At 47.5% G+C, this 26,852-nt stretch overlaps 1 protein-coding gene across 4 annotated transcripts in view; it reads right to left on the bottom strand.

Annotated features, from left to right (window-relative positions):
* Nucleotides 1-26,852, bottom strand: part of IMPDH2 (inosine monophosphate dehydrogenase 2) — a 603,389-nt gene that overhangs the window by 329,679 nt on the left and 246,858 nt on the right. For 2 of the 4 annotated variants that reach the window (XM_069643304.1, XM_069643306.1), the window contains one exon: nt 14,946-15,017. The exons of the other annotated variants lie outside the window; for them this stretch is intronic. In XM_069643304.1, the coding sequence (XP_069499405.1) occupies nt 14,946-15,017 (72 nt within the window). The remainder of the gene's footprint in view (nt 1-14,945; nt 15,018-26,852) is intronic. 4 annotated transcript variants of the gene reach the window in all.

Raw genomic sequence — 26,852 nt, 5'->3', positions numbered from 1 at the left:
CTCTGTAGGCCTCCTGGGTCGTGGACCTGGAGAGCTGGCGGAACGAGGAGAAACCTTTCGTCGATCTGCCAGACTTTCCTCCGGTGGAGTGAAAGGAAGAGCGGTGTGGCTTGAGCGTACCCATAGCACAGACAGTCTGTATTGCCCTTGATGGCCTGCAGAGATTCATCGACAACCTTTTTGGGAAGGTTCTCTGAATGGAATGTCCAGTACCCTTGCCTGGACCTCCTGGCGGAAATTCGTGGCCGTCAGCCAATCTTGACAAATGAGGCAGACACCGTTCATCTGCCAGAACCCTGTGTCGGCGAAGTCCAGTACCACTGCGATGGCATGATCTGGGGCCACCTCTCACTCCTGGAAGAAGGCGATTGCCCCCATCCTCTTGTCATCAGGGAGGCACTCCAGAATCTGGCCCAGCTTGTACTACAGCTCCCAGTCGTACCTGGCCAGTGCGTTGGCCGCCTTGATGGTTGATGCTGCAGTGTAAATCTTCCTTCCCATGGAGTCCAACTTCTTCCCCTTGCTGGCTGGAGGGACCAAGGACGAGGAAGGGTTCCACTACCTTTTCCTTGCGGTCGCCGAAACCACCATATCCAGTGATGGTGGCGACCGTAGGCACTTGGGTACGGACTACGTCACCAGTACTTTTTTCTCCAGCCTATCCAGTTTGGCTGGGGCCATGCAGGGGTTCATCAAGGAGGGCCAGGACCTCCTCCCGTACGTCATCTAGAAGGGGTACTGCCATGATCTTCCTTTTGGCTTCGCGCCTCTGGTATAGGAATCCCTCCTTGGTCTCCTCCGGCGTAAGATGGACAAGCTCAGAAGCTTTGGCGACCTCGTCCGGTGTGGACGCCCTCGACTGCAGAGATCGCCCCGCCCTAACAATATAGTCATCATCCATCGTCGCCATGTCTGTACCGGGGAGGGCCCCTGACGCGGATGTGAAAGCTAATACGAGGGCATCTGATGACGCTTCCTCATAGCCGGAGGCTGATCGGGGCCACAGGAACCAGGCACTGGGGCATCCTTTCTGGATTTCAGACAAACGTGTCCAGGTCGATCGGATGTCCAGGGATACAAAACTTGCAGGGCTTGCTTGTTGGACCTCTCCTGCAGCTAAACCGGGTTGGGCGATTTCTTTTTTGAGGAGCAGCTCGATCACTGGCTAGCGATGGAGGCAGATAGTGATGTTGATCGTGCCCTGCCCATCGATGTACCCGAATGCGCGGTAACCCTGGTGGAGCTAGACTTGCAGCGCTTGGCCTTGTCTTGGGCCCCCATGGTCTTAGAAGCCCACTCCTCGCACCGGCCAGACCTGTGTAAGGCATGACCCTGTTCGGGGCATGGGGTAGAGGCCTTGACGTTCAGTCACGCCGCCAGTCTACTGTGTTAATCCATCGTTTCATTCGAGAAGCCGAGGCAGTTCTAGTACTCTCCCTAGTTTTGGCCCGGGTGAAGCCCGTAGAGGCATTGGAGGTGTTTGTCCTCTACAAACACGTTCCGTAGCCCGCATCTGGTGCAGGGCCTGAAAAGGGACCTTTCCTTCCTTCTCCGTCATGGCCGGAGTTGTGGAGTAGGCCCAATGGACTTCTGGAAACTTCTACGATCTTCGCCCTACAAATCCATTGAATGGGGCTTTTTTTCCTGCCCCGCGGGGACTAGTACCCTGCACTTTATTTTATTTGGCCGACCACATGACCTCAAGCCCAGGCGCCCCCTTTATTGAACATTTTTTAATTTATACTTTGTTATGCCCCTCCTGCCTGTGAAGTTTGTATTTGCACACGCAGGATTACAGAGTTACACCGACTCCTGTGTCCCTGCCATCGACGACGTGTCAACCATTGATTTGTGCCCAAACACACACCTTCCATACGACACGGCAGAGGTAGGACCGGATTGGCTGCCCCTGCTACACACCCTAGGGCCGGATTCGGCCACCTGTAGACCGAGTAGCCACACCCACCACGAAGCGTTTGTTTCCATGACATCGACCTCTGATTTCACTGCGAGAGGAACAGCATGTTCTCCCTTCTCGCACATCTCACCCACCTTGCGGCTCCGCGCAGACACATAACTGTTACATATAACTTGTTGGGCTACTTCCTATGATCTGCCTCGCTATTCCATACACAGCAGTTGAGAACCTGATTTATACGACACCATGCTGGCCTGCCATATGCCCTGAGCACTACACCGGCCTATCCTGCGGTGCTCGGGCCCCCCGCTCACAGCCCCCACTGCTACATGTAACGGGGCGGGTTGGGAGGAACCTGCTCCCCACTGGTCACATACCACTGGAGCCGGGCGGATACTAGTCGTGCGGGACACGAGTCTCTTGCTCCCAAAACTGAGAATTCACTGCTGCTGGCAAGCTCTCCTCCTGCGGCGGTTCCATCACTAGACACCCACACAGTCCAGCCCTCCTCCTTGCCCTAGCGTACTGTTTTGCGCTTCAGTCAGGCCAGGGGAGAACTGTACGATTCACTCACTGTGCCTGCCTGCCTTCCTTCTCCCCCGCCCCTCACACGCAACTGGCACTTGCCTCCTTGCTACAGTGGGGGGATGCATCGCAGGATCAGCACAGAGTCCCGGTTTCGCTGGCTGCAGGGGCACACCGGGGGGACCTGATTGAACTGTGTGGGCCTGCCTGCATTTGTAGACCCAGGAACCGCCGCCACCACCACCAACCGCTCATCATTGCTCTGTATTCCTGTGGTCTGAACTGCGCAACAACCACCAGCTGTAAGCCGAGCTACCTGCAGACCCTGAGGCCATGGCATATTGTCTGCAGACAAGGGACTAACCAGAATTCTAGAAAGATCAGGGACATAATGGTCAGTGGTTATCTTATGACAGGCTGCTGTTTAGTGAACATGTCACAGTGCGAAGTCACCTAGTGCAGTCTGAAAGCCCTCACATCCCCCCCAGCCCACTAAACCAGGCATGAACGGCAACAAAGTTCCTCAATAGCAGGGATCAAGCAAAGGAAGGCCCTGAAGCAGCATAAAAGAACAGGGCAAGGAGCAGGAACGCCAAGTATAAAGTCAGAAGACACAAACAAATAACCCTGCACAGCAACACAAGTGTTGAGGTCAGTCTGACAAATATAAGTACCACACAGGGACACATTGCTCTAATAGGGACCTTCAGCCGGCGCCTTTAAGCGCAGGTCAGCAGCTCTCCAACAGACTAAGTGTCACAGAAGTGCCACAAACACCCCAGGACCCACAGAAAGAACAATGAGAGACAGGTATGTAAACACAATGAATTTTAGACTACTTCAACATGCACGCCTAGAAGTGGCGGAAATGGTGGCACACCGGGTGTTAGAAAGAGAAACGAAAGTCAGACATGGTATGCCACATAATTTCAGAGGAACAGCCTCACAAAAAACAAGGACATAACCGGAAAACTGCTAAGGTTGATCCAAAAAATATCACAATAAATACAGAGACAGTATTGACAAACCTAGACAACTGAAGTTCTGCCTGCTCAACACTCACTCGTTAAATAAAAATGCCCAAGATGTTCACGACCTAATCATCAGGGATTCGGTGGATGTGCGTGCATAACCAAGACATGGTTACAGCACCCCAAGGTGATGTGATATACCACAAAGACAGGGAATCAGACATAGGGGGAGGAGTGGCCATGATCGTTAGAGACATTTGACCCAACCATGAAAAACGGCAATCAATTAGACTGGATCATCACGAACAACTTAGAGACCAGTGATTTTGTAACAATCCTGCATATGGTCAGACCACTTAGTCACCTTCTCGCTGACGCTAAATACCCCCTCTAAAAACTATTTTGGTAATGAACCAAAAAAAAGTGAGTAGCGGGAATTACAATAAAATTGAACCACAACACTTAAAACAATGTATAGAAAATATACTCAAAGAAATAAACGAAGAGGACACTTGCGATAAATTAATCACTGAATTTAATTCACAGGCAAAGCAACTAATGGACTTAAAAGCCCCCCTGAGATGAGAAACAGATTACTAAGACCCAATAAAAACCACCAGAAATGGTTTAACAAAACTGGTCGAGCTCAAAAGAGAAAAAAAGGAAAAAAACACAAGAAAACAAAGCCAGTTGGCAAGATAGCGAAAAAACTACAGAAAATGCATCTGCGACACCAAGAGAAATTATCACAATGCTAAAAAAAACTGCAGAAAACCCATCTAGCCAACTATTTGAAATCCTCAAAACAATAGAAAAACCCAAAACACTAACCCCCACATTCTCTCCGTCCAGTAAAGATTGCAACAAAGTTCAAATAGCATTTGCAGATAAAATAAGGAAAGCTTGTCCTGCTCTCAAAGAGGCACAAAAAAGCCAGGCGGAACTAGGAAACAGAGTGGAGTCTATAATACAGCAAGGTATCTTTAAATTCCATGAAATCCAAGACCGAAGATATGCTCAAAAATCTCAAATCAATGAAACCCACCACATGTGCAGAAAACATTATCCCACCAAAACTGATACTAGAGAATGCCAATATTGTTGCCCACTTTCTTACCAAAATGGTGACCACCTTTCAGGAAGGCCTGGTACCGACTGACATCAAAAAAGTCAATCACACCTCTAGCAAAAAAAATACGTAATTAGACCAAAGTGAACCGGGCAATCTAAAAATCACCACAAACCAACTTCAGGCTTTTGTTGAAACAAATGAGATCCTTAACAGCCAACAGTCAGGTTTCCGGGAGGCACACAGTACCAAGACAGCACTTCTAGATCTCCATTCCCACATGCTAAACATAGTGAAGAATGGAAAAACAGGGCTCCTAATACTATTAGATCTACTACTAGATCTCAGCACAGCCTTTGACTTACTGGACCACAGCCAACGCAGACTAGCATTACAGAGGAGTAAACTGTCCACTGGGGGGATCATTTCTCTTTTACAGAAAAAATGAGCTGCGGTGTACCGTAAGGAGCCAGTCTGTCACCACTTCTTTTTAACTTGTATATTATGTTTCTTTGTATGATTCTGGAGAAAATCAGCGTTTTTTCACAAATTACGCTGATTATACCCAACTGGTCATAGAACTTAACGGTGACTACACCCAAGACAGTGCCAATGTAAAAATACTTTACAAGTTAATTGAAAAAACAACAACTGGCTCTGTCAATGCCAAAAAAACAGAATTAATAATTGTTGGGGCTAATAATCCCAGAGCAAGACTGAACCATCAATACAAGTGTTTCGACATCAATGAGACCCAAATAAAAGTTGTGAACAAAGTCGAAACTCTGGGGATGCACATGGAAGCAAGTCATGCAACTGACTAAGAACTGCTCATATTACATGAGACTCCTACACAGAATACGCCCCTATCTAAGCGAGGAAAACTACGCCACAGTAGCAAAAGCCACCATATTGTCCAGGTTAGATTATGGCAATGCCCTGCTACTAGAAGCTAACAAAAAGGCACATTGCAAAATGTAAAAAAATACAAAATGGGGCTGTGCGAATCAAAGGAAAAAGGAAAACAGAACAAATCAGTGAAGATAAGAGAAATCTACACTGGCTTACTATCGAAGATAGAATACAGTTCAAAACCCTGACACTAGCCCACAGGTGCATCCATGGGAAAGACCCAACATACCTCAAGAAGAAACTGGTTACATATGCACCAAGATGGGGACTCCGGTCTGAAGCCCAGAGCAACCTCGTAACCACCAGTTTGGGAAAACCAACAGACTCGGCAAAGCCTTTCACACCAAAGCTGCGACCTTATGGAATAACCTCCCACCAGAGATCAGACTTAAGCTCTCATACATTACCTTCCGAACGAAACTCAAGGCCCACTTGTTTAGATAACTCCCTTAATCTAGGCCAAAACCTGACTGAAAATCTGCAGATTCATGTTGTCCCATGACTCGCTTGTATAATGTGATTCTGTGTGTACATGTGCGCCCTGATGCCTGTGGGCTACGGCGCGTTAGAAATCAATATAATAAATAACCTGGACGACAGCGTCCACATTCAGAATCTGCACATTAAGGTAATCGACAACCTCCATGGGGTTTTTGCTTTACAGGCAACCTTGACAGAATCCCAGCTCACCAACAACCCTTTCTTAGTTTCCTTTCCTTTCACTAGGTTTACCTCGGCACGGTCTGAGTCCACTCGTGTGTCGCAAATGCAAAGCAGCACATTTTAGCCACCATCGGAGCCACATACCCACACGACTCTGCATCATTCCAGTTTCCATCTGCTCTTGAGCTCATGCGCCCTTAACCATTTACCTGCGTCACCACTGGTCGGGCTGACCGCAACACCAGATGTACGGTCCATATATTAGAGGACAGCCACGGCAACAGTGTTTTTGGGATACACCGGTGAGAGAAAGGGGTTTCAGAGCTCCCTTGGTAAGCTGCTTCCTTCCACGGCAAGCAATCTTTTTGCCACCTTATAATTTTCCAAATTGATGGTTTCAATTTAAATGTTTATTCTGAGTGCCAGTAAGGATACACGCAGAACTAAAGTTTCTTTTGCCTTACAGGGTCTGCAATCTTTGCCCTGATGAAGGCGACCATCTTTAATGTCTACAATTGCGCCACCGGAACGCAACCCTGACAAGGGGGCACACATTCCTTTCATTGGCCCATTTTTAATTACCAGTTTACTTCACCATATCAACCTGTCCTCTGTTGCGTTGGCACAACCTGCCTCTGATTAAGGCACAAATTGTTTTCAATCAAGGACCTTTCAAGGCATAATCATTTTCTGATCAAGGACTCCCTCGAACGCCAAAGAATAGACTTTGAAAACTCAGCACTTGGAACATAAATAGGTTGTTGCTCCATGGCATCATTTGCCACATGATGAAAATGTCTTGTTTCTATTGAAATTACTACATGAGATGCATGTCCTTTTTCTTTTGAATGCCCTCATTTATTAACGTTACGGGATCAGTTTATTTAGTTACGGCAAAACCTTTCAGCATAAATGACTCTCGTTTGAAGGTTTGTATTTATGTATTTACATGACAAAAATGTCTCGCTATTGAACATGTGCATTTCTTGTTCGTTATGAGTTATTTCCCTTGACAGATCTGTTGTTGGGGCTATTTTTACCAAAAATGTCCTTTTTTTGTTACAAACTTCATTGTCTTATTGCCTTGTTTTATTATCAGTTTTTAGGTCTTCAGCACCATTTCCTTCGTTTTGTCTGTTCAACATGTGCCCAAAGTGCTTACTAAAAAGTAAATGGATAACTTTTACTTAAATTATGTTAGGGAGAATTCTCTTATAAGGCTAATTACCCAAACCTAGCGAGTCCCAACAGCTTTGCTGGATGTTTGGGGTTTGTTTTTTTCTCCTGCTAAGAGTGCGACTCTTTTTCTCCCACTGGTTTATCGAATATAAAATCACTGGTTGGGTCTTTTCGCCAGAACTCTTTTCTAAAATGACGTTTGTGTCCGTCTCTAACTCCAACCAATGTCGGGCCCTTTGTTCCACTTTTTGGCGGGCTTCTCCACAGAAGCCCACCAACTGGTGCCACTCTGGATGTGTGGGTGGGGGAATTGGCACCCTGGACTGTGTTGCCTTAGCAACACAAGTCTCACTCTGTTCTGATTGGCCTTAGCATGTTTGAGTGACAGCTAGCTAGGCTGTGGAATGGGGTTTTTCTGCATAAGAGCAGGGATTTTGGGACTGGAACTATAGAAGTCGCCACAGGACCTAAGAAATCCGAAGAGGGGAGAAGCTGAGCCATCTGCAACGACGACACCGGTGGAGTCCTGCTGCAACGAACTCACCACTTTCCCGACGACAACAGATCTTCTGCTGAAAGAGTCTTCTTCCTCTGAGCTGGTGGGATCAACCAGTTCGCCATTTCGCCTTCCAGGACGTCTCTTGGTCGAATCGCCCGTGCCAAGCACCGAATAAAAGGAACGTACCTTTTCACCGAACAAACTCCACAGCTGGTCTCTTCCTTGGGCAGGGCAATGACTCCAAGTTTCCTCCTCGACGAGATCTTCTCTTCCCCTGGTCGAAACCACGAACTGCACCCGCTGCCAGAACCAACTGCCACCGCTGGAGCTTCCTCAACTTTAAAGGTACTGTGTTCCACCTGGCCTCCCTTTCTACGGATTGCTAAAGGTGACCATTAAATCCTTGGCTTTCCAACTGGATTGGCCCCCAGACCTTCTAAACTTTACCTTCTGAATCAACCCAACCTCTTTTGAACATTTTTACAAAGACTTGAATGCATTTCTAAACTGTGATCTTTGGCACATTTCGCCTTGCTCCATTTAAAGTGGCTCTGGCCTATGAACTTTGGCTCTACAGTATACTCTGCTTTCACTAACTTGTTTTGGTTTTAGAAAAGTGTTGGGAACTGTTTTATTTTTATAACCTGCCTTTTTCTCTCCCTTTTATCCTAATTATTGGAGTGCCATCTAAGTTAACTGTTTTGACAAAAAGTGGTGTTTTGACTTAGACTTGTCTAATAAATGCTAAGGGAGGTGTGTATACTTTTCTTTGATTGTGTTTGAACTTGCTTTTGATTAATAGTGCTAGTGTATTTTCTAAGTGTGTGTTAAATAAATATATACTTTTGATACCAAGCTCTGGTCAGTGTTTGCTTGCTCTACTGTGTTTTTAGCCCTATTGTGTATCCTCTGTATACTGCCTAACTCTTCTTGAGAGAAGTCCGACTGCTCAGCCACAGCTACCAGGTAAATCTGGGTGGTACAGACTGCTACCAATTGGGTTTACTGCTTACTCCTGTAGTCTTAATCTTTTTGCAGTGTTCCCCAAGGGAACTGCACAGGATTCTGCCTAACAAATTACAACACCTGTTTGGTTCTCTGCGTGTTTCTTTCGATTATTCTCATACCTGCCATATCCTGCTACCTGTCTCTCAGGGCAACCGAACCGCGTCTGTTGTACATTCGCACTTCGGGGTGACACTGGTTGCAAACAGATCCACTTGAGGGGGTCCCCAAAGGGTGAAAATCTCTTAAAGGACTTCCTGAGCTAGTTCCCACTCGTGGGAGACTGTGCTCTGCCTGCTCAGAGCATCCGCTGCTGTGTTCTGCTCTCTGGCTTGTTGAACTGCCGACAGATTCCTTCTTGTATTGCCCAGAACCAGAGCTGCATTGCCTCTCTGCACAGTGGTAGTGACCCTACGCCTCCTCTCTTGTTTAGGAAGTACATAGCCACTGTGTTATCCGTCATTATCAGCAAATGAAGAAACAAGGCAACTCTGCCTTATTAAAACTGGCGCATCTCAGTTGGCCCTTCTATAGGGCTGCAAATTTTCGAAAGATTCGATTCCTTCTTCAATATCTTATTACAATCAAAATATGAACAGTCAAATATATCTATGTGCTTTTAGACAGGAATGTTTATTCACATTCTCATGTATTGATTCACATTGCACTGTGTTGGGCGATCAAATATTGCCTTCAATATACATTCTGCCAATGCATTTCGGTTTAAACCTTCGTCAGGGCTGTATAAAGGCACTTGATTACGTCATCAAGCTAGTCATAATTATGTATTCATGAATTTAAATACACTTTACGGTTTAAATACAATATATTAACAAATTCACACATACCATTTGGATTGTCCCACGTATATGCAATAGTTCCGCCAAATGAAAAATAAACAACCAACAAAAAGCCATTTAGTTTCAGCATTATAGGTTTTGTATGCATTGATTTTTAGGACGGAAATCAGTCCTACCTGATCGCTTTAAAGGCATTTTCTCTCTAGTTTCACAGTTGTGTGTGTTTAAATGCGTCTCAAGGCACATAAGTCCATCGTCTCTCTGTTAAAGAGATAGGCGGTTTAGACAGCCATTCTAATGTTATTATGTCTACTGTAGAGCGCGGCGAGTGTTCGCCGATGCTTACCTGGAGTTCCAGCGTTGTCCTGCGGTCTGTAGAGAGACGTGTGCGCGCAGGCGCCTGTGTGTTTCATTTAAACGTTGTCATGGAGACGGTACGAGGCGCCGTGGTCCAACCGGGTTGCCGGAGCACGTACGCCTCGCGCCCCACCCCCGGGTAATTACCCTGGGGCGGGGATGTCTCCATGGAAACCTCTGTTCCACTATATGCAATAGGTCAAAGCTGTCAATGCCTATGTTTAACTCCATTACGGATAACTAGACATACTATTTGTACGGTGCATAACGTATATGTCATAAAATATGTGCTATACTATTATTCATTTGTAGGTGCAAGCAGCAATCTTTCACCCAGGGTGATTTCTAAACAATTAAAGCATGCAATGATTTATTCAAAAAGGGTATAAATGTTAATCCAAGTGTCTAGATAAATCGGTCTCATGCACCAATGCCTGAAGTTCATCTGAGGTTATCCTGCGTCTGTAAGTATATATGCAAAATCGGAAATTCTAGATTACAAAAAACACATATAGTTAATCTCTTCATTCATTCCTTTAGGCATTAGAGAACTCAAACGGTCAATCCAGAAGGTTTCTCGTTGATCCATTGTTTTTTGGAAGTTTTCATGTGGATCTCTCTTTTCCACTGTCTCTAGGATAGCAAAACGTATTTGTGCCAAGTTATGTTTCTTGTGTAGCCAGTGCCTGGCCACAGCCGAGGTTTTGTTATTATTACGTCTTCGATAAAGGAGTAACTTTCTCCTTTGACTTCGGCGTCGAAGCCATCGGCGTCGATGAAATAGTCAAATGTTTTGACGTCTTATGCTTCTTTGCCGGTATCGGAGACGGTCTCGACTCTCGGGTCAAAACCTTTGACACTTTAGTGTTGGGTCGAGAATGTCACGTTTCCAACCTACTACTTGACTTAGCCAAAGTAGTTTACCTTGCTGCATCTTCCAAAGGAGCGACAGGGCTCTTTTGAGGGGATCTGGGGCGCATTCTCAAAGATTCGCAACATTTCCACCCTAAAAGCATTCCACTTGCTGGGGGAATCCAACCTAGTCAGACATCGTATAACAGCAGAGGTGTCCGATGACGAAGAGGGAGATGTATGTCGTCTCCTCTTCGCCTTCTTAGCAGACGAAGATTGTCTCGACCTACATCTCGACCAAGACCTCTTGGAGTGCTTATGCAGAGTAGACTCCTTGGACTCACCAGCTTCCCGCCCCACTGCCAATTTATCTTTGCGTTCACTAGGAGGTTTTTCAGTCATAGACTGACAGGAGCCACTGTCGTCGGTCCGATGGCCAGGACCCAAACACCAAAGGCAGACACAGTGAGGGTCTGTTATCAACATTTTTGCCCCACAGTCGCAACATTTTTTAAAGCCCGACTTAGGGGTAGAATGGGTCGAAGAAGACATTTTCCTGAGGAAAATAGTAAGTGCGCACTCAAACTCTATGCAAAGCTATCGGAAAAACTGAACTAAAGCCAACGGGTGCAGCATGAGCTACTTATACTACTGGTGACGTCGACACGCCACACCGATCTTCGACTGACATCGACGCCACATCGTGCACAGCACCCTCTGCCGCAAATTTTATTTTCCGAAGCAGCAAAGCTGACGAGATGAATATCAAAGATGAGGAATACGTGGGAGGACACAATCCATCCTAAATAGTTTGTGAAAGTGAAACATTTCTTTTACCGAAGATGCCCAGCCTGACCTGGAATATTCATGAGCATGTGAATCCATGCCAGACCCCATGCTGGAGAATTATGTATGCTTTTTTAGGGTGCAGAACTAATCGGGCCCAAAATCACCATGTTTTATTGGGGCTCCTGAATAGGCTCCACTCGCAGAGCTCCCATACTGTGATCCTGCTGGGTTTTGTCCACACTTGCTACAATGGCAACTGAGAATCCAGATGTTTTTGGTTGTTTCCTGCCGCACCGGAAAGGCAGAATCAGGGTTATGAAAGCACACAGTAACTGCCCCCTTTGGACTGTGGGGCTGCAGTAGGGTGCATCCTGATGTGTACACACATCAGCTGTGTCAGTGACGGGTTATGGGGAGATGCAGAATCCAGGCAGATAACCATTTGCATGTTGAAGTGAAAACCACACAGGGGGACATTTTCTTCTTACAGAACAGTCTTGCCCCAAAGAGGAGGATTTCTGGGGACTGGTGACCGTGTAACCAACCTCCTAGACAACAGGAAGCAATCTACAGTACCTTTCAGTGGGCCCCACAGATTAGCGTCACTGCATGGATGCAGAAATGGCAAGCGAAATATTGTGAAACCCAAGGGTACTTTGGAGGAGAGGTTCAGTACAGGCACCTTTAAGAGAAGCCCTATCCATTTCTATCCTTTCATGAAAGCAGCCATCTTTCCTTTCCATTCTGAAAAATGACCACAGCTATTCTAGTGATGTTCTTCCAAACAGCTGAACATTTGGTGTGTAAGTGACAATTGGAACGTGCTGAAGAAAAAGTATAAGGGAAGTGGGGGACCATGTGCTTTCAGCCTTAGTGGGGCACATAGTGTGTGTGGCATGATCAACAATTCTGTAATAGATCTAGTCTGGGGGAATCATAATATACTGACTTGCTAGAATAGAAAAACAAAAATAAACTACACACAAACCTTGCATTTGGTATCTATGGAGCAACATCTTCCCGGCTGGAAGCTACAGAGAAAGGTACATATGGTGTGGAATGAAAGATTGCAATTTTGAAGTCAACCATGGAAAGTAGTTCATCAGCGCATTTGGGGAGTTTCGAAACAGTGCTACGTGTTGTGCTCAACATTTGGAGCCCAAGGTGGAATTTTAGGAAGACCAAACTAAAGAGGGAAAACTACAGCTTTTTTGTATTTCGTCCAAGATTGTTAAAGGTCTCAGACGTTGGTGGAGGGCTCAAATGCTTACAGACTGTCACTGAAATGATTGGGAGGTGGTAGAGTGCTTACCATACTACAGAACACTGATCTGTAGGGTTATGTACTGGCTGTTGCGGCTTGGAAAATCATGATAGTAGGATTTTGTTGTGTTTCTGGATTTATTCCAGAGACGCTAAACACCAAGAACAGACTTTACAGCTTGAGAAGCCTCTAAGCTTAGCTAAATGAATAGGCAATTCAAGATCAAAATCATTGGCGGTCTCACATATAGCAGCTGCAAGATGTTTTGCTGATGGAAGATGCCATGGGGATGACCTGAGTGGTCAAGCAGTAGGAAGGTTGTGATTGCAATCATAGCTCATGGTTTTATATGCCTAAGGGAAGTATGACTTAAGGCCTATAATTATCCATTCTGAGGCTCACTACATATCTTGTCTCCTGGGTCATGTACATTAGTGATTTAACAGTGTAATGTCCCGATTATTATTACAGCAACAGGGAGGACCCATTTTATTTAGAAAGGTGTGTTTTTGGAGCTGGTTTTGCCCTCCCTTACCTTGCTCCTCTGCCTTCCTTCCCCATTCAATTTGCGCCCCCCCCCCCTGAACTTGCTGGTTATTGGGACAAAGGTTTTTAATTACTAGGACAAAGTGTGTTTTTAAAAAATGGCTATGAAGGAAGAACTGGGTACCTTACTTTTATGTAAGCTTTTTGAGATGTTTTATGGCTGTTCCGATTCACACAAATGTACTTGTTATTTCCATTACTGTTTAGCAAAAATATATGCTTTTTATTGCCTCCCTGGAGTGCAGGCCATTGCAAATAGTTGATAAGGAAGTACAGCAGGACACAAAAGTAAGTCGGCTGACAATTGACTTGCATACCTGGTACTTCATATCATCAGGAACCAATGGAAGTAAATGCATTGGCAGAACGGACAAAAAAAACAGGCGCACATACCATAAACAATGCCTTCATTCATATTCGTTTTCTTGACCCATCCCAAAAAGAAATGTTTATATTGAAATCACAACAGTTAATGCATTTTACATATCAGCATGCACATTAGTAAATTCAAAACGTGTACTTCAATTTTTAATGCATGGGGCTAGAGAAATTCTTAGTTCTCAAAGCTGTGCAGAGAGAAGACTGATCACACACGCACACACAAAAGGGGAATCAACATAGAATTAAAGAGCGATTGGTTAACATACAGGTTATCAGTCTAATGTTTGGGCTTTACGACAAGTTAAAATGACACATTACATCACATAAAATGCGATGCACAGGGACTGAGGCATGGCCATTTCAAGAGATTGTCTCGCTAGAATAACAGGCGGGTGCAGGGGGGCACCGAGAAGGGAACTAGAGTCAATATCAGAGCTATGTGTTGGATGGGGTTCCTTTCACAGATAAAACTCATTCCAAAGGCAGCACAGTGTCCCCCATAACACACAGTTTTACATGCCATTTTAAGTGTTGCTACACTCCAGTGATCGCTCCGAGACCAGCCCTTTAGGGTCCGCCCATTAGCACCAGGCAGATTGGGTTGGGCTCCCTCTGCCATGATCGGTAGTGCTGACCAGCCCAACCGCATGATGCTAAAGAGCTGACGGACAGTGGAGTACACACCCAAAAGCAGGGTTCAAAACGCAAACACAAAACCAGATCCTTTAGGTGGTCATTTGTATACAAGTATCGAGCAAGAACTCTTCCACAGCAGACATTACTGTGGAATATTGTACATTTGCAAAGTGATTCCAATTCACCTATGTAGCATCATGCCATGAAAAAACTGCAGGAAAACCAAATTGCATGGCAAATTCCAGCAGCAGTAGTTTAAAGGACATGTAGGTTACGTCTGTGCCCTTTTATGGACATTTTATGTTGATAAACCTCTGCAGATCAGCTTCTACAGTATACCCTCGTTTAAACCAATAGTAAAATGGCCACTAAAGGAAAATAAACAATTCGAACCCTGCTTTTTGAATTAAAAAAACAATGTTGGTACTTTTTTTATACCAACCAGTATCCAAAGCCACAAAACCCCAAGTGCATCTACAACTAACTGGTTATCAATCAAGCGAAAGAAAAATATGCAGCCAATCAGGATGCTGCTGCCAGGCACAGGACAAGGGTAGGCAACAGGGGCATGTAACTTACTATAATTGCCCATGACAGTAGAAGAGCATTTGGGGCTGTGGGACTTTAGGTCTGGAGGGATCTTTGGAGCAGCTATACAATGAAAAACACAAAAGTAAACAAGTCGGACAGGGGTGTTCTCGTTCAGGCAGCAATTTACTTGGAAGAATGAAAACAGGAGAACTAAAATCTAGAATGCATTAAATCGCACAGCAGCAGATCCGGGTGACATTTTTTGTTGTGTAAACTATACTGTCCTAATGTATGCCATCCGTTGTAATTGTACATTTTAATATATGAATTTCCCCAGCAAATCTTTAGTAGGAAAACCAAACAATAGTCATAGGCTCTTTAGAATTGCTGATTTTAACCGGGTTCTGTGGTTCCCATATTGATCCCCCCCCTCACCCCAATAAGATGCAGCAACATAATGTTCCTAACATATGCATTACATTATCAAGATGAGGCATGAAGAATTGCATTAGCTCCCATAAACCTGCAATCCGATACACTGTGCACTTTCCCGAATGCTGAATTAGATGCATTTCATTCATTAAGCATCAACTCTGCATTATGGGACATTTTCTTCTCGCTGAAGATTTCCACACAAACGGGTAGAATGCACACTTTCCTTTGTGCCCAGTGTATTTACCGTAATAAGAGATGAGTACATATATTCATCAGCAGAAACGTGCAGTTTTGTTTGATGTAATTAAATAATCTAGTGAAAAGAGGTATTGGGCGGAGATACAAATGTTAAGTGGTAGCAGTCTGCAGCGTCCCACATTAAAAAAAACATTCCTTTTCAGAGATCTGTTTTTTTTTTTTTTAAATCGTGACTTGCCAGTTACTGCAAGACCACTGGTTGCATTTCACTTCGAACTCTGCAGGAATGCCCGAGGCTGTTTCAAGGCCTTTCATCACAAGGAGTTATGCCCTTATCAAGCCCCCTTAATAAAATCCACTTGCAGTGGGGAAGGCTGAATTGGTTGGTTGCCGTGATACCAGTGCCCGATACCAAATGGTGGACAGGCTAGTTTAGACTGTGGGTCAGTGCAAGGGGTACATGTAATCATTCACTGAAGCACAACACAGTGCTAGGGCTGACACCTGGGGAGGTAGAGGACCCATAAGAAAGTCACCAATCTCAAACACCACATTTAATGGTGGGAAAACACAGCCACCAAAATGGACACATACTGAACCAGTTACTACCAAAGCCCAAGTATAAAAACAGACAGAAGCCACCTCCTGACTTTGAAGGTGTTATGGCAAGATTAGGATGCCAGTGGTGTTGGAGAGTAGGAGAGCAGTCAAGGTGTAAGAAGCTGAAGTGGCCAAGCCAATAAGGCCACATCTTGAAAGAGGGAAATACAAGTGACACTGTAGATCTGGCAAGGATTAGAGGAAACCTAGATAGCTTGTTAAGGGCATTGCACCCTAGTAAGAGCCAGACATGACAACAGGTCCTTGTCTGGTAATGCTACATCTTCTTAGAATGGCACTCCATTTTCGGATCATTGACAGTAAAACTTCCCTGAGACAGTCAGAACACTTTCTGGGGACATGCACCCCAGAAACCTATCTGAAGTAGAATAGGGACTAAAGATACTCCAGGTCCTCTTAAAGACTCCTCCCTAGTTTTTTATTTAGCTCTTACCATAGGTCCTGAAGGTGTTTGTCGCAACCTGCCCTGACCGTAAAAGCTATATGGGGAAATTAGGTTTTGGAGCAAATGTCTACAAGTAACCTACTCTGAACAAATAGGAGACAAGAGGAGAACAATTGCTAGTAATTGATTGCGACTCAGATACAAGCTAGACAAAGTTGTACACGGTATAAGATAGTCAACTCTGCCAAGTTGACCCATCCCGTATATGATATGAACCCTTTCCACTGCTTACCTTACCAGATGTTTACTTCAGAATAAAAAGCTATCTTGTCTATGGGTTTTCTGTCCTTCCTCCTTATAACAAAATAATATTGCAATCTCACTAAGTGAATTATATTCTGCTTTTAGGATTCACTTATCAAAATACATTGGATATCTCCCCTCTGACCTTGCTTTTCTGAAGAACCCAAGTTAGGCACTTCATCTTAAGGTTTACCCCCATCTTTACTAGTTTTGTTGCTGCATATTCATCATCCTTATGCAGAATGTCTTTTGGAGTCAGAAAAATCTATTATGAAATCGAAATGTTTTACCAATACACTGTAAATCACAAGGAGCAAGTTACTTACCTGTAACTGTTCTCCAGCATGGGTCTGGCATGGATTCACATGCTCATGAATATTCCCCGTCAGGCCGGGAATCCTCGGTAAAGAAAAAATCAGTATCAGTTTCGTTTCTGATCGGTCTTTCTCAGTAGTAACCAATCACTGGTCTCTGGGTCATACTGCCCCCAGCCAATGACTGCCCTCACCCTAAGCCCCGCCTCTGGCAGCCATCTTCAGATTTGGTAGCACGCAAAGTGGCAGTATGACCAAGTGAAGAGCCGTAGAGGGATAGGAGGGAGGGTTCGCATGTGAATCCATGCCAGACCCATGCTGGAGAACAACAGTTACAGGTAAGTAACTTGTTCCTATTCCAGCATGGGGTCTGGCATGGATTCACATGCTCATGAATGACAATGCATTACTTACCGTAAAAGCATTTCTGATGGTTGTATCTGCTTAGATTCACATGCTGTGCATAGGTCCGACATCCAGTGGTCACTGCGGAGTATTGCATTTTGTTTTTCGTAGTCGAAAAAGGGGACGTCGACAAGGCGTGTCTGTAACACTATCCCTATAGTGACGTGCGTTGTACCCACAATCCTTCACGCGTCGAGGTCCCTCTGTTTGTATTTTTCTTCCCTGAGGGAGCCTTCTAGACGTGAGTGAGTACAGAAGAGAGAGATATAAAAGGAAGTCTATGTTCCTTCCATCCGAGCGGCGAGGAAGGGTGGGCGCATGTGAATCTAAGCAGATACAACCATCAGAAATGCTTTTACGGTAAGTAATGCATTGTCTTCTGATGTTTGTTAATCTGCTTAGAATCACATGCTGTGCATAGACTAGCGAGCAGTACCCAGAGTTGGCGGTGGGTTATGAGAAGGAACAGTAGAGAAAAGATGTCTTAATACTGCCTGTCCCGCCTGGGAGTCAGATCTTGAGTGTGCATCTAGACAGTAGTGTTTTGTAAAGGTGTGCACAGAACTCCAGGTAGCCGCTTTGCAGATGGACTCAAGGGGAACATTTGCAATGAATGCTATGGATGCCCCAGTGCCTCGAGTGGAATGTGCTCTTGGCTTGAAGGGTAGTTCTCTCTTAGCAAGAGTGTAACAGAGAGTGATGCATTGTACAATCCATCTAGATATAGTGGACTTAGAGACTGCATCTCCTTCTCTTCCTGCTGCCACCGAGACAAAGAACTGATTAGTCTTTCTCAGTGATCTGGTTCTTTCCATGTAGAACATGACAGCTCTGCGTACATCTAGTGTATGCAGACTTTTTTCTCCCAAATTGGAAGGGTTTTGAAAGAACGTTGGTAGTTCTATAGATTGGTTTACATGAAATTTAGAGATGAATTTTTGTGTAAACCTTGGGTGTGTGCGAAGAACCACCTTATCCTTGTGAACTGATACGAAGGGGTCTAATACAGAAAGAGCCTGTAGTTCACTTACTCTCCTAATGGAGGTGATGGCTATTAGGAAAGCAGTCTTAAGAGTGAGGTATTTAAGAGTTGCCTTGTGCATGGGTTCGAAAGGAGTGCCCATGAGTCTAGAAAGTACCACGTTTAAGTCCCATCCGGGAGCTGGGCTAGCTATCGGGGGGTGTATTCTCTTTACCCCTTCCATGAAGGCCTTTATAACTGGTATCTTCCACCACGACACTTTAAGTTGGGAAGTGGTGTATGCAGAAAGTGCCGCTAGGTGGACTTTAATGGAATTAAACACTAGACCTGAATCCAGTAAATGGGTCAAGTACAGAATAATGTTAGTGGCAGAGCAGTCAACCGGGTTGATGTTTTTACTTCTACACCAGATGACAAATCTTTTCCACTTGCTTGAATAGCAGTGGCGAGTATTAGGTTTTCTGGCTTCCCTGAGGATGTCCATACATCTCTGAGGGAGATGTAAATGTCTAAATTCTATGATCTCAGGAGCCAGGCTGCTAAGTTCATGGTCTGAGGGCATGGATGCAGTGTCCTGCCCTTGTCTTGCGACAGCATGTTGTACGGGCAAGGAAGTTTCATTGGGGGAGATAGGGACATCTCCATCAAGTGAGCGAACCATGGCTGCCGGGCCCACATTGGGGCCACTAGTATCATGGTAACCTGCTCTTGGTGCATCTTGTGCACCACCTTGTTGAGGAGGGGAGTCGGGGGAAAGGCGTAAACAAATCTCCCTGACCATTGAATCAACAGAACGTTCCCCTTGGACTGGTTCTGGGGGTACCTGGAGGCGTAACTTTGGCATTGTGAGTTCTCCAGGGTTGCGAACCGGTCTATTTCCGGGAAACCCCATTGCGTGAAGACGTTTAAGACGATGTCTTCTTGCAATTGCCATTCGTACTCTTTGGGTAGGGGGAAGTCTCTGCTGAGTTTGTCTGCTAGCAGATTGAGTTCCCCTGGTACATGTTGTGATAGTAGGAACATGTTGTGTTTGAGAGCCCACTTCCATATATTCTGGGACAGCTTGGACAGTCCTGGAGAGTGAGTGCCCCCTTGCTTGTTGAGATAGTACATGGCTGTGGTGCTGTCTGTGAGGACCATCACTGTCTTTCCTTGTAAGTGTTCCTGAAAGGCTTTCAGTGCTTTGAACACTGCTAATAGTTCCAGCAGGTTTATATGTTTGGATGCTAAGCTCGGAGTCCACACTCCGTGAGCAGTCTGATGGGATAGGTGAGCCCCCCATCCTGTAAGGGATGCGTCTGTGGTTAGAGTGGCTTCCACTGCGGGTGTGGCAAAAGTTTTCCCTAATAACAGGTTTTCCTTTGTCCACCACCGTAGCGAGAGAACCAAGGCCTGCGAGACCACCACTAGATCGTCCCATTGTCCGCTGGCCTGACACCACTGGCTGTAGAGCCACTCTTGCATTGGGCGCATGCGCAGGCGCGCGTGAGGTACCAAATAAATACATAACGCCATCATCCCTAGCATACGCATTGCTTTGCGTACCGTAACCTCTCGACCTGCCACATAATGGGGGATCTGAAACAGCATGTTTTGGACCCTCTCGTTGGAGGGGAAGACGAGGCCGTCCTTTGTTCGAATTAGAGCCCCTAGGAATTGTTTGATTTGGCTGGGGTCTAAGCTGGACTTCTTTTCGTTGATGGAGAAGCCCAGTTGGGACAAAAGGTCTACGGTCCTTTGGGTATTGGAGAAGCATGTTTCGTAAGAATCCCCTGTTATGAGCCAGTCGTCGAGGTACGGGTAAACCGGGATGGATAATCTGCGCAGGTGGGCCGCTGCCACTGCCAGTACTTTCGTGAATACCCTTGGTGCAGATGCTATCCCGAAGGGTAGTACTCTGAACTGGTAGTGTTTGTTCTCTATCTTGAACCTGAGGTATTTTCTGTGCGCTGGCAACATTAAAATATGAAAGTATGCATCTTTCATGTCTAGTGTTGTCATGTAATCCCCCTGTGATAACAGTGGGATTACATCCTGCAAGGTTACCATACGAAACTTTTGGGGTTTGACAAAATTGTTCGCTGGACGCAGATCTAATACAGGGCGCATGGTTAAATCCTTTTTGGGTACAAGGAAGTACACTGAATAAATACCTTCTGTTACCTGCGATAGGGGGACAGCCTCTATAGCTTCTTTTTTCAGTAGCTCTTCTACTTCTTGAAGAAGAATAGTGAGGTGTTCCGGTGTCATGCGCCGGTTCCGTGGGGGTCTGTATTTTGGGGAACCGTTGAATTCGATGCAGTATCCGTGGGCTATGGTGGATAATACCCAGCGGTCTGACGTTATTCCCTCCCATGCTGAAAGGAACGATGTTAGCCGGCCCCCGACCGGCGATGCATGGGAGGGGACACGAACCTTTGGGTCATTTGTTGGTATTGGGCGTGGGGCCTTTTGGACTGGAGCCGCGCCCTCTTCCTTTGCCACGACGTTGGCCTCTTTGACTGAACTGGGTGCTTTGGTTAGAGGGCCAGTTGGTAGCAGAGTAAAATTGTTGTTGGCTTTGCTGCTGGCGTTGGCCACGAAAGGAGCGTCTATTGCCATAGCTGCGTCTGTTAGGTGGCCTAGAAATTTGGTCAAGAGTCTTGATGGTATCAAACTCCTTCTTCGCATGTTCTAGGGCCTCATCAACTGCTTTTCCAAACAGATGTGTTTGCTCTATGGACTTATTTATTAGGGAAGCCTGGGTTTCTGGCTTAAATCCCAAATTGCGCAGCCAGACATGGCGTTTGAGAAGTATTCCCTGAACCAGGGAACGTCCAGCTGTCTCTGCGGCATCCAGGGAGTTCTTTACGATGCCCTGGTTTACAAGAGTTCCCTCGGATATAGTAGCCAACAGGCGTGAATGCAGGGGTTCAGGTGCATCCTCTGCTTCGCTGCGCAGCTTGCTCCACTGTGCATCTGCGTAGCTAGCTAATAGGGAATTGTTATTCGCAATCCTAGTTGAGAAGGCGGCGGAGGTCGTGATTCTCTTCCCAAGTGCATAGAGCTTCTTGCCCTCTTTGTCAGGTGGTGCCTCACTAGTAGATAGTGGTACCCCCGCTCTTTCTTGCGTTAGTAACTACCAGAGAGTCCGGAATAGAATGTCCCCTGATGTACAGAGGGTCCGAAGACGAAGGGCTGAAGAGCTTTTCTATCCGAGGGTTGACCCCTCTGACTAAGGCCGGATTGGAAAGGGAAGGAGTTATTCTTCTCTTTATAGAAGCCAGGAGTGGAATGGACTGACTGACCGGGGCTTTTTCTTTGATAACTTTTTCTACAAAGTCTATGTCCGGAAGAGTCTCCCCTGTGTCTATCTCAAAATGCGCTGCTGCCTTGCGCAATAGTGCATTAAGTGAAGGCTGGTCATCTATGGGGGAGGTGTTCCCAATAGGTGAGTCCTTGGGAGGAGAAGGGTGAAAGACATCAGGGTCTGAGTGCACTGATGGGGACTGCCAAGGCTGCACTGATGGGGAGTGCCAGGGCTGTGAGGTAGCTGTATCTTCCTCAAAATCTCCTGCGCTAGTGTAAGGGTCTTCCTCAAACCTCTCCTCCTCATGTTCTTCCTCTCCACCTAAACACTCCTCATCTTCCTGGAGGTATTGCTCCTCTTCAGTGAGGTCATATGCATCTGTAGAAGGGGGAAACCGCCTAGGAATCTTGACCCTAGGGTCATCCTGGGTCCATTCCCTTGGTCTTTTGGGTGTGGGTGGGTTTTGGCTACCCAAAAACCTCTCCATCTTTTCCATACAAGAATGGAGTCTTTCCATGGTCTCATGGGGAACCCCTGAATAGTCTAGAGGGGGGAAATCAGTGTTATCACCTTCAAAACGCTTCGAACGCTCCCACAATGTCGGCGAAAGGTTTCCGTCGCCCTCAGAAAAGCACTCCGGTAGTTCAGAAGTGCCTTTAGATGAATGGGGCAGTTCCTGGCTACTTTTGTGCTTTTTCGGCGTTTCTATTTCCTTGGGTGCGGTATTCGACGTCTGTTTCGTCGTCCGCTTACGTTTATCCTCAGAAACAATTCTCGCCAGACTCTCGACGACGAGTTCGTCAGTCGAGGGTTCTGGAGTCGGCGTTGCCTGCGCTGCGCGTTGTTTTTCGACGGCCGCTCTATGGAGCGTTACGTCGGATGTTTTTGAGGTAGTGCCCGTGTTAGATGAAAGCCCAATCGCTGGTCGCGGCTGCGTTTGCGGGTGGTGCTTGAGACCCTTGCGGTCTGAGGTCGACGCCGGAGTTCCCTGCGTCCCCTTCGGCGCTGGTGGATCCTTCGTCCTCGACGAAGAAGAGCCGTGGGTTGTGTGCGTCCTTGTCGCCTGGGTGTTCATCCCCATAAGCAGGGCGTGAGCCGAGCCCGTCGGGGCCGGGGACGGACGTCGAGGAGCGCGAGCGCTCCTTCTGGGGGTTAATGACTTCCGTAACGGACGTCGAGTTATCACCCTCCTCGTCACTTTCTGTAACAGCGGCAGCGGGTGAGGAAACTGACTTCGACATAGCGTAGTCCGCCCACCTTTTAACTTTCCGTTCTTTAAGTGTTCTTGGTTTCAAGAGCTTACAGGCCGCACAGCTGTCCTCTTTATGATCGAGGGGCAAGCAACAATTACAGAGCTTGTGTTTGTCCTTCCAAGTGTATTTGCCCCTACAGCGTGGGCAAAACTTAAAAGGTGTCCTCTCCATAGCTGAGGCAATAAAAACTGGTGATAACAACCCCAAGGGAAAGATAGGGGAGAAAGAAAGACATTCTCGACGAGAAGAAAAAAGTTCAAACCCCCACTCTCCCTACTGTATGTTGGCCGGCGAGGCCTGGCCACGTGTTCGGCAGCGCCGAGGGATCTCCTCCATCTCTTCCCCTCCGTCGAAAACTTGCACGGCGGAGAAACAGCTTCACAGCTAACGTCGAGGGGAGGGATCTTTACAATAAGTATATATTAAGGACCGAGGTCCGTAGTAATTGTTTTGCAATGTCTCTCTAGGAGCTCCGCGTAAGGCGACCATAAGCTGGGCGGAAAAAAACAATCTGAGGGACCTCGACGCGTGAGGGATTGTGGGTACAACGCACGTCACTATAGGGATAGTGTTACAGACACGCCTTGTCGACGTCCCCTTTTTCGACTACGAAAAACAAAATGCAATACTCCGCAGTGACCACTGGATGTCGGACCTATGCACAGCATGTGATTCTAAGCAGATTAACAAACATCAGAAATAAGAATACATAGCAGTACACATGCACAACCAACGGGAGGTGGAAAAAAGGCTCAACATTAAACATTACATCAAAACTAAACATTAAGCATTTCTTACCTCCTCACCAAGCTCACCTTAGGCGAACAGGTTGCGCAGCACCGCTTGGCGGACCCTGGACTCCTCCCTGGAATCCCGGCCGACGCAGTAGAATCTCGTGAAGGTGTGCGTCGACCTCCACGTAGCAGCCCTGCAGATGTCCAGCAGGGGCACAGCAGACAAGAACGCCGTGGTAGCAGCAATAGCTCTGGTCGAATGGGCTCTCGGACGGCCAGGCAACGGTCGGTTTGCCAACCGATGACAGTGCGTGATGCAGCCGGAGAGTGATCTGGAAATGGAAGCCTTCGAGAGAGCCTTCCCTTGGTTCACAGGTCCAAAGTTCACAAAAAGCTGTGATGTCTTCCGAAAACTCTACGCGGTCCACGTAGAACTTCAGCGCTCTAGCCACATCCAGCGAGTGCAAAGTCCTCTCGGCCGGTGACGAAGGCGACGGGAAGAAAAAAGGAAACACCAAGGGCTCGTTGAGGTGGAAGTCCGACGGCACCTTGGGCATAAAAGAGGGGTGCGTCCTCAGCACCACCCTTGTGTCGTGAAAAGTCGAGTATGGAGGCTTGCAGGATAGGGCCTGGATCTCTCCCACGCGCCGTGCGGAGGTGATGGCCACAAGAAACGCAGTCTTCCACGACAGGAATTTCAACGGTGCTGAATGCAGGGGCTCGAATGGCGCCCCCATGAGCCTGGTCAGCACCACGTTGAGTTCCCACGCCAGGGCAGGGGCCTTCACCTGCGGGAACGATCGGAACAGTCCCTTCATAAATTCCTTCACCAGGCGATGGGACCACAAGGACGCCCGTCCTTGTATCGGGAGATCGCAGCCAGATGTATGCTGGAGGCGTGAGCCAGTCCAGCCTTGGCCAGCGACAGAAGGTACAGCAGCACTTGAGGGGCCGTAATCCGTAGAGGGTTAATCTTCTGTGCACGGCACCAGACAGAGAATCTCTTCCACTTATGTCCGTAGCACTTGAGAGTTGAGGACGCCCTGGCTTTTGCAGGGACCTCTCTGCGGTCAGCCGGGATATCGTACCCTCCAAACTCTAGTGCTGCAGGAGCCAGGCCTGCAAGTTCAGCAACTCCGGGTTGTGATGAAGTATGGTGGCTCCTTCTCTGGAGAGAAGATCCGCGTCCATCGGCAGTTTGACTGGTGTGGACGCTGACAAGTCCAGAAGGTCCAGGATCCAGATCTGCCTCGGCCACGTCGGTGTGACCAGGATCATCCTGCACCGGGACCTCTTGATGGTTGACGAGTCGGAGCAGCAACACCAACGGAGGGAACGCATATAGGAACAGGCCGTCCCAGGGGAACGAGAAAGCATTGCCCATGCTCCTCGGCTGGGGAAACCTGCTGGCGAACCTCTGGCACTTGGAGTTCGTCGCCGTCGCGAACTGGTCGATCTGCGGTTTTCTCCATCGCCGGAAGAGTCGATCCACTTGATCCTGACGCAGTTCCCACTCGTGGCACGAGCGCAGCACCCTGCTGAGTGAGTTGGCAATGGTGTTCTTTATCCCTGCCAGATGAAAGGACACCAGAAACATCCCTTGGATGACGGCCCAATGCCACAGATCCTGGGATTTCTTTGAGAGGGCTGGGGATCTGGTTCCTCCCTGCTTCCGGATGTAGAACATCGTGGTGGTGTTGTCGGTGAAGATTCTCACCACCTTGCCCTTGAGGGATGGGAGAAAGGACCCGAGGGCCCAGAACACTGCACGGAGCTCCAGGATGTTTATGTGGAGCATCTTCTCCTCCGGGAGCCAAAGGCCTCTCGCGTGAAGTTGTCCGGTGTGTGCTTCCCCACCCTTCCAGGGAGGCATTCGTTGTCACCGTTATCTGGTGGGATGGGGTCTGAAAGTCTGCCTGCCGTCAAATGAGCGCGGGTGCCCCACCACCGGATCGCTCGTCAGAAGGTCTCGTCGAGCAGGATCCCGTCCTCGAAGCTGCCCGTCGCTTGGATCCAGTGGGAGTCAAGGAACTCTTGCAGAGGGCGCATGCAAAGCCTGCACAGGCGCACAAGATATATGCAAGAGGACATCATTCCGAGGAGGAACTTGATGGACCTCACCCTGCCCACATCCGTGGCCAGCAGAAGCTGCACCTTGCCCAGGATGGCCTTCGTCCTTTCCTCCGACGGTGAGGCCAGACTCGCCACTGTGTCGTGCTTGGCTCCCAGAAACAGTGCGACTTGCGACGGGACCAGGTGGGATTTGGGAAAGTTGGAGAATCCCAGGTCCGTGAGCACCTGGGCGGTCTTTGCTGTGTGATCCAGGACAAGCTCCCTTGTCCTTGCTCCGATGAGCCAGTTGTCCAGGTAGGGGTAGACGTGGATCCCCTGCAGGCACAGCCGCGCCACCACCGGTGCGAGGCACTTGGTGAACACCCTGGGTGTCGACTTCAATCCGAACGGGAGGTCCTTGAACTGGTAGCGCCGTCCTTGGACCACGAATCTGAGGAACTTTCGGTGCCTTTCAGAATGGGGATGTGGAAATACGCATCCTCCAAATCCAACGACCACAGGAAATCGCCCTCCTCCAGCTGTCCCAGCACGTGCTCGAGGGGGACCATCCGGAACTTCTGTGCCTTGATGTACTTGTTCAGTCGTCGCAGGTCCAGGATGGGGCACCATCCTCCTGTCTTCTTTTTTACTAGGAAGTACCTTGAGTATACTCCAGAGCCCCGGAGCCTCTTCGGGACGAGCTCGATGGCACCAGCAATGCCCTTACCTCCAATAGCAGTTGAGGGACGCGATTTTCCTTCCTGACCATGGGTGGAATGCAGGGGCACTTTTTTAGAAATTTAAGGGCGTGCCCCTGGGCCAGGGCATCCAGCACCCAACGGTCGGTGGAGATGGACTCCCATACGCTGACGAACGTCGCCAGCCGGCCTCCCACAGGGGAGGTTCGGTGGGGGCCTGACACCGCTGCCGGTTCAATCTTGCTTGGAGGACGCCTTGTCGCCTTGGCCTCCCTGGCGACGACGG

The sequence above is a fragment of the Ambystoma mexicanum genome, chromosome 2p, assembly GCF_040938575.1.
Source record: "Ambystoma mexicanum isolate Mex_15411 chromosome 2p, UKY_AmexF1_1, whole genome shotgun sequence".
Classification (NCBI taxonomy): domain Eukaryota; kingdom Metazoa; phylum Chordata; class Amphibia; order Caudata; family Ambystomatidae; genus Ambystoma; species Ambystoma mexicanum.
Note: the sequence above shows the minus strand (reverse complement) of the source record. Positions and strands in the feature narration are given on the sequence as shown.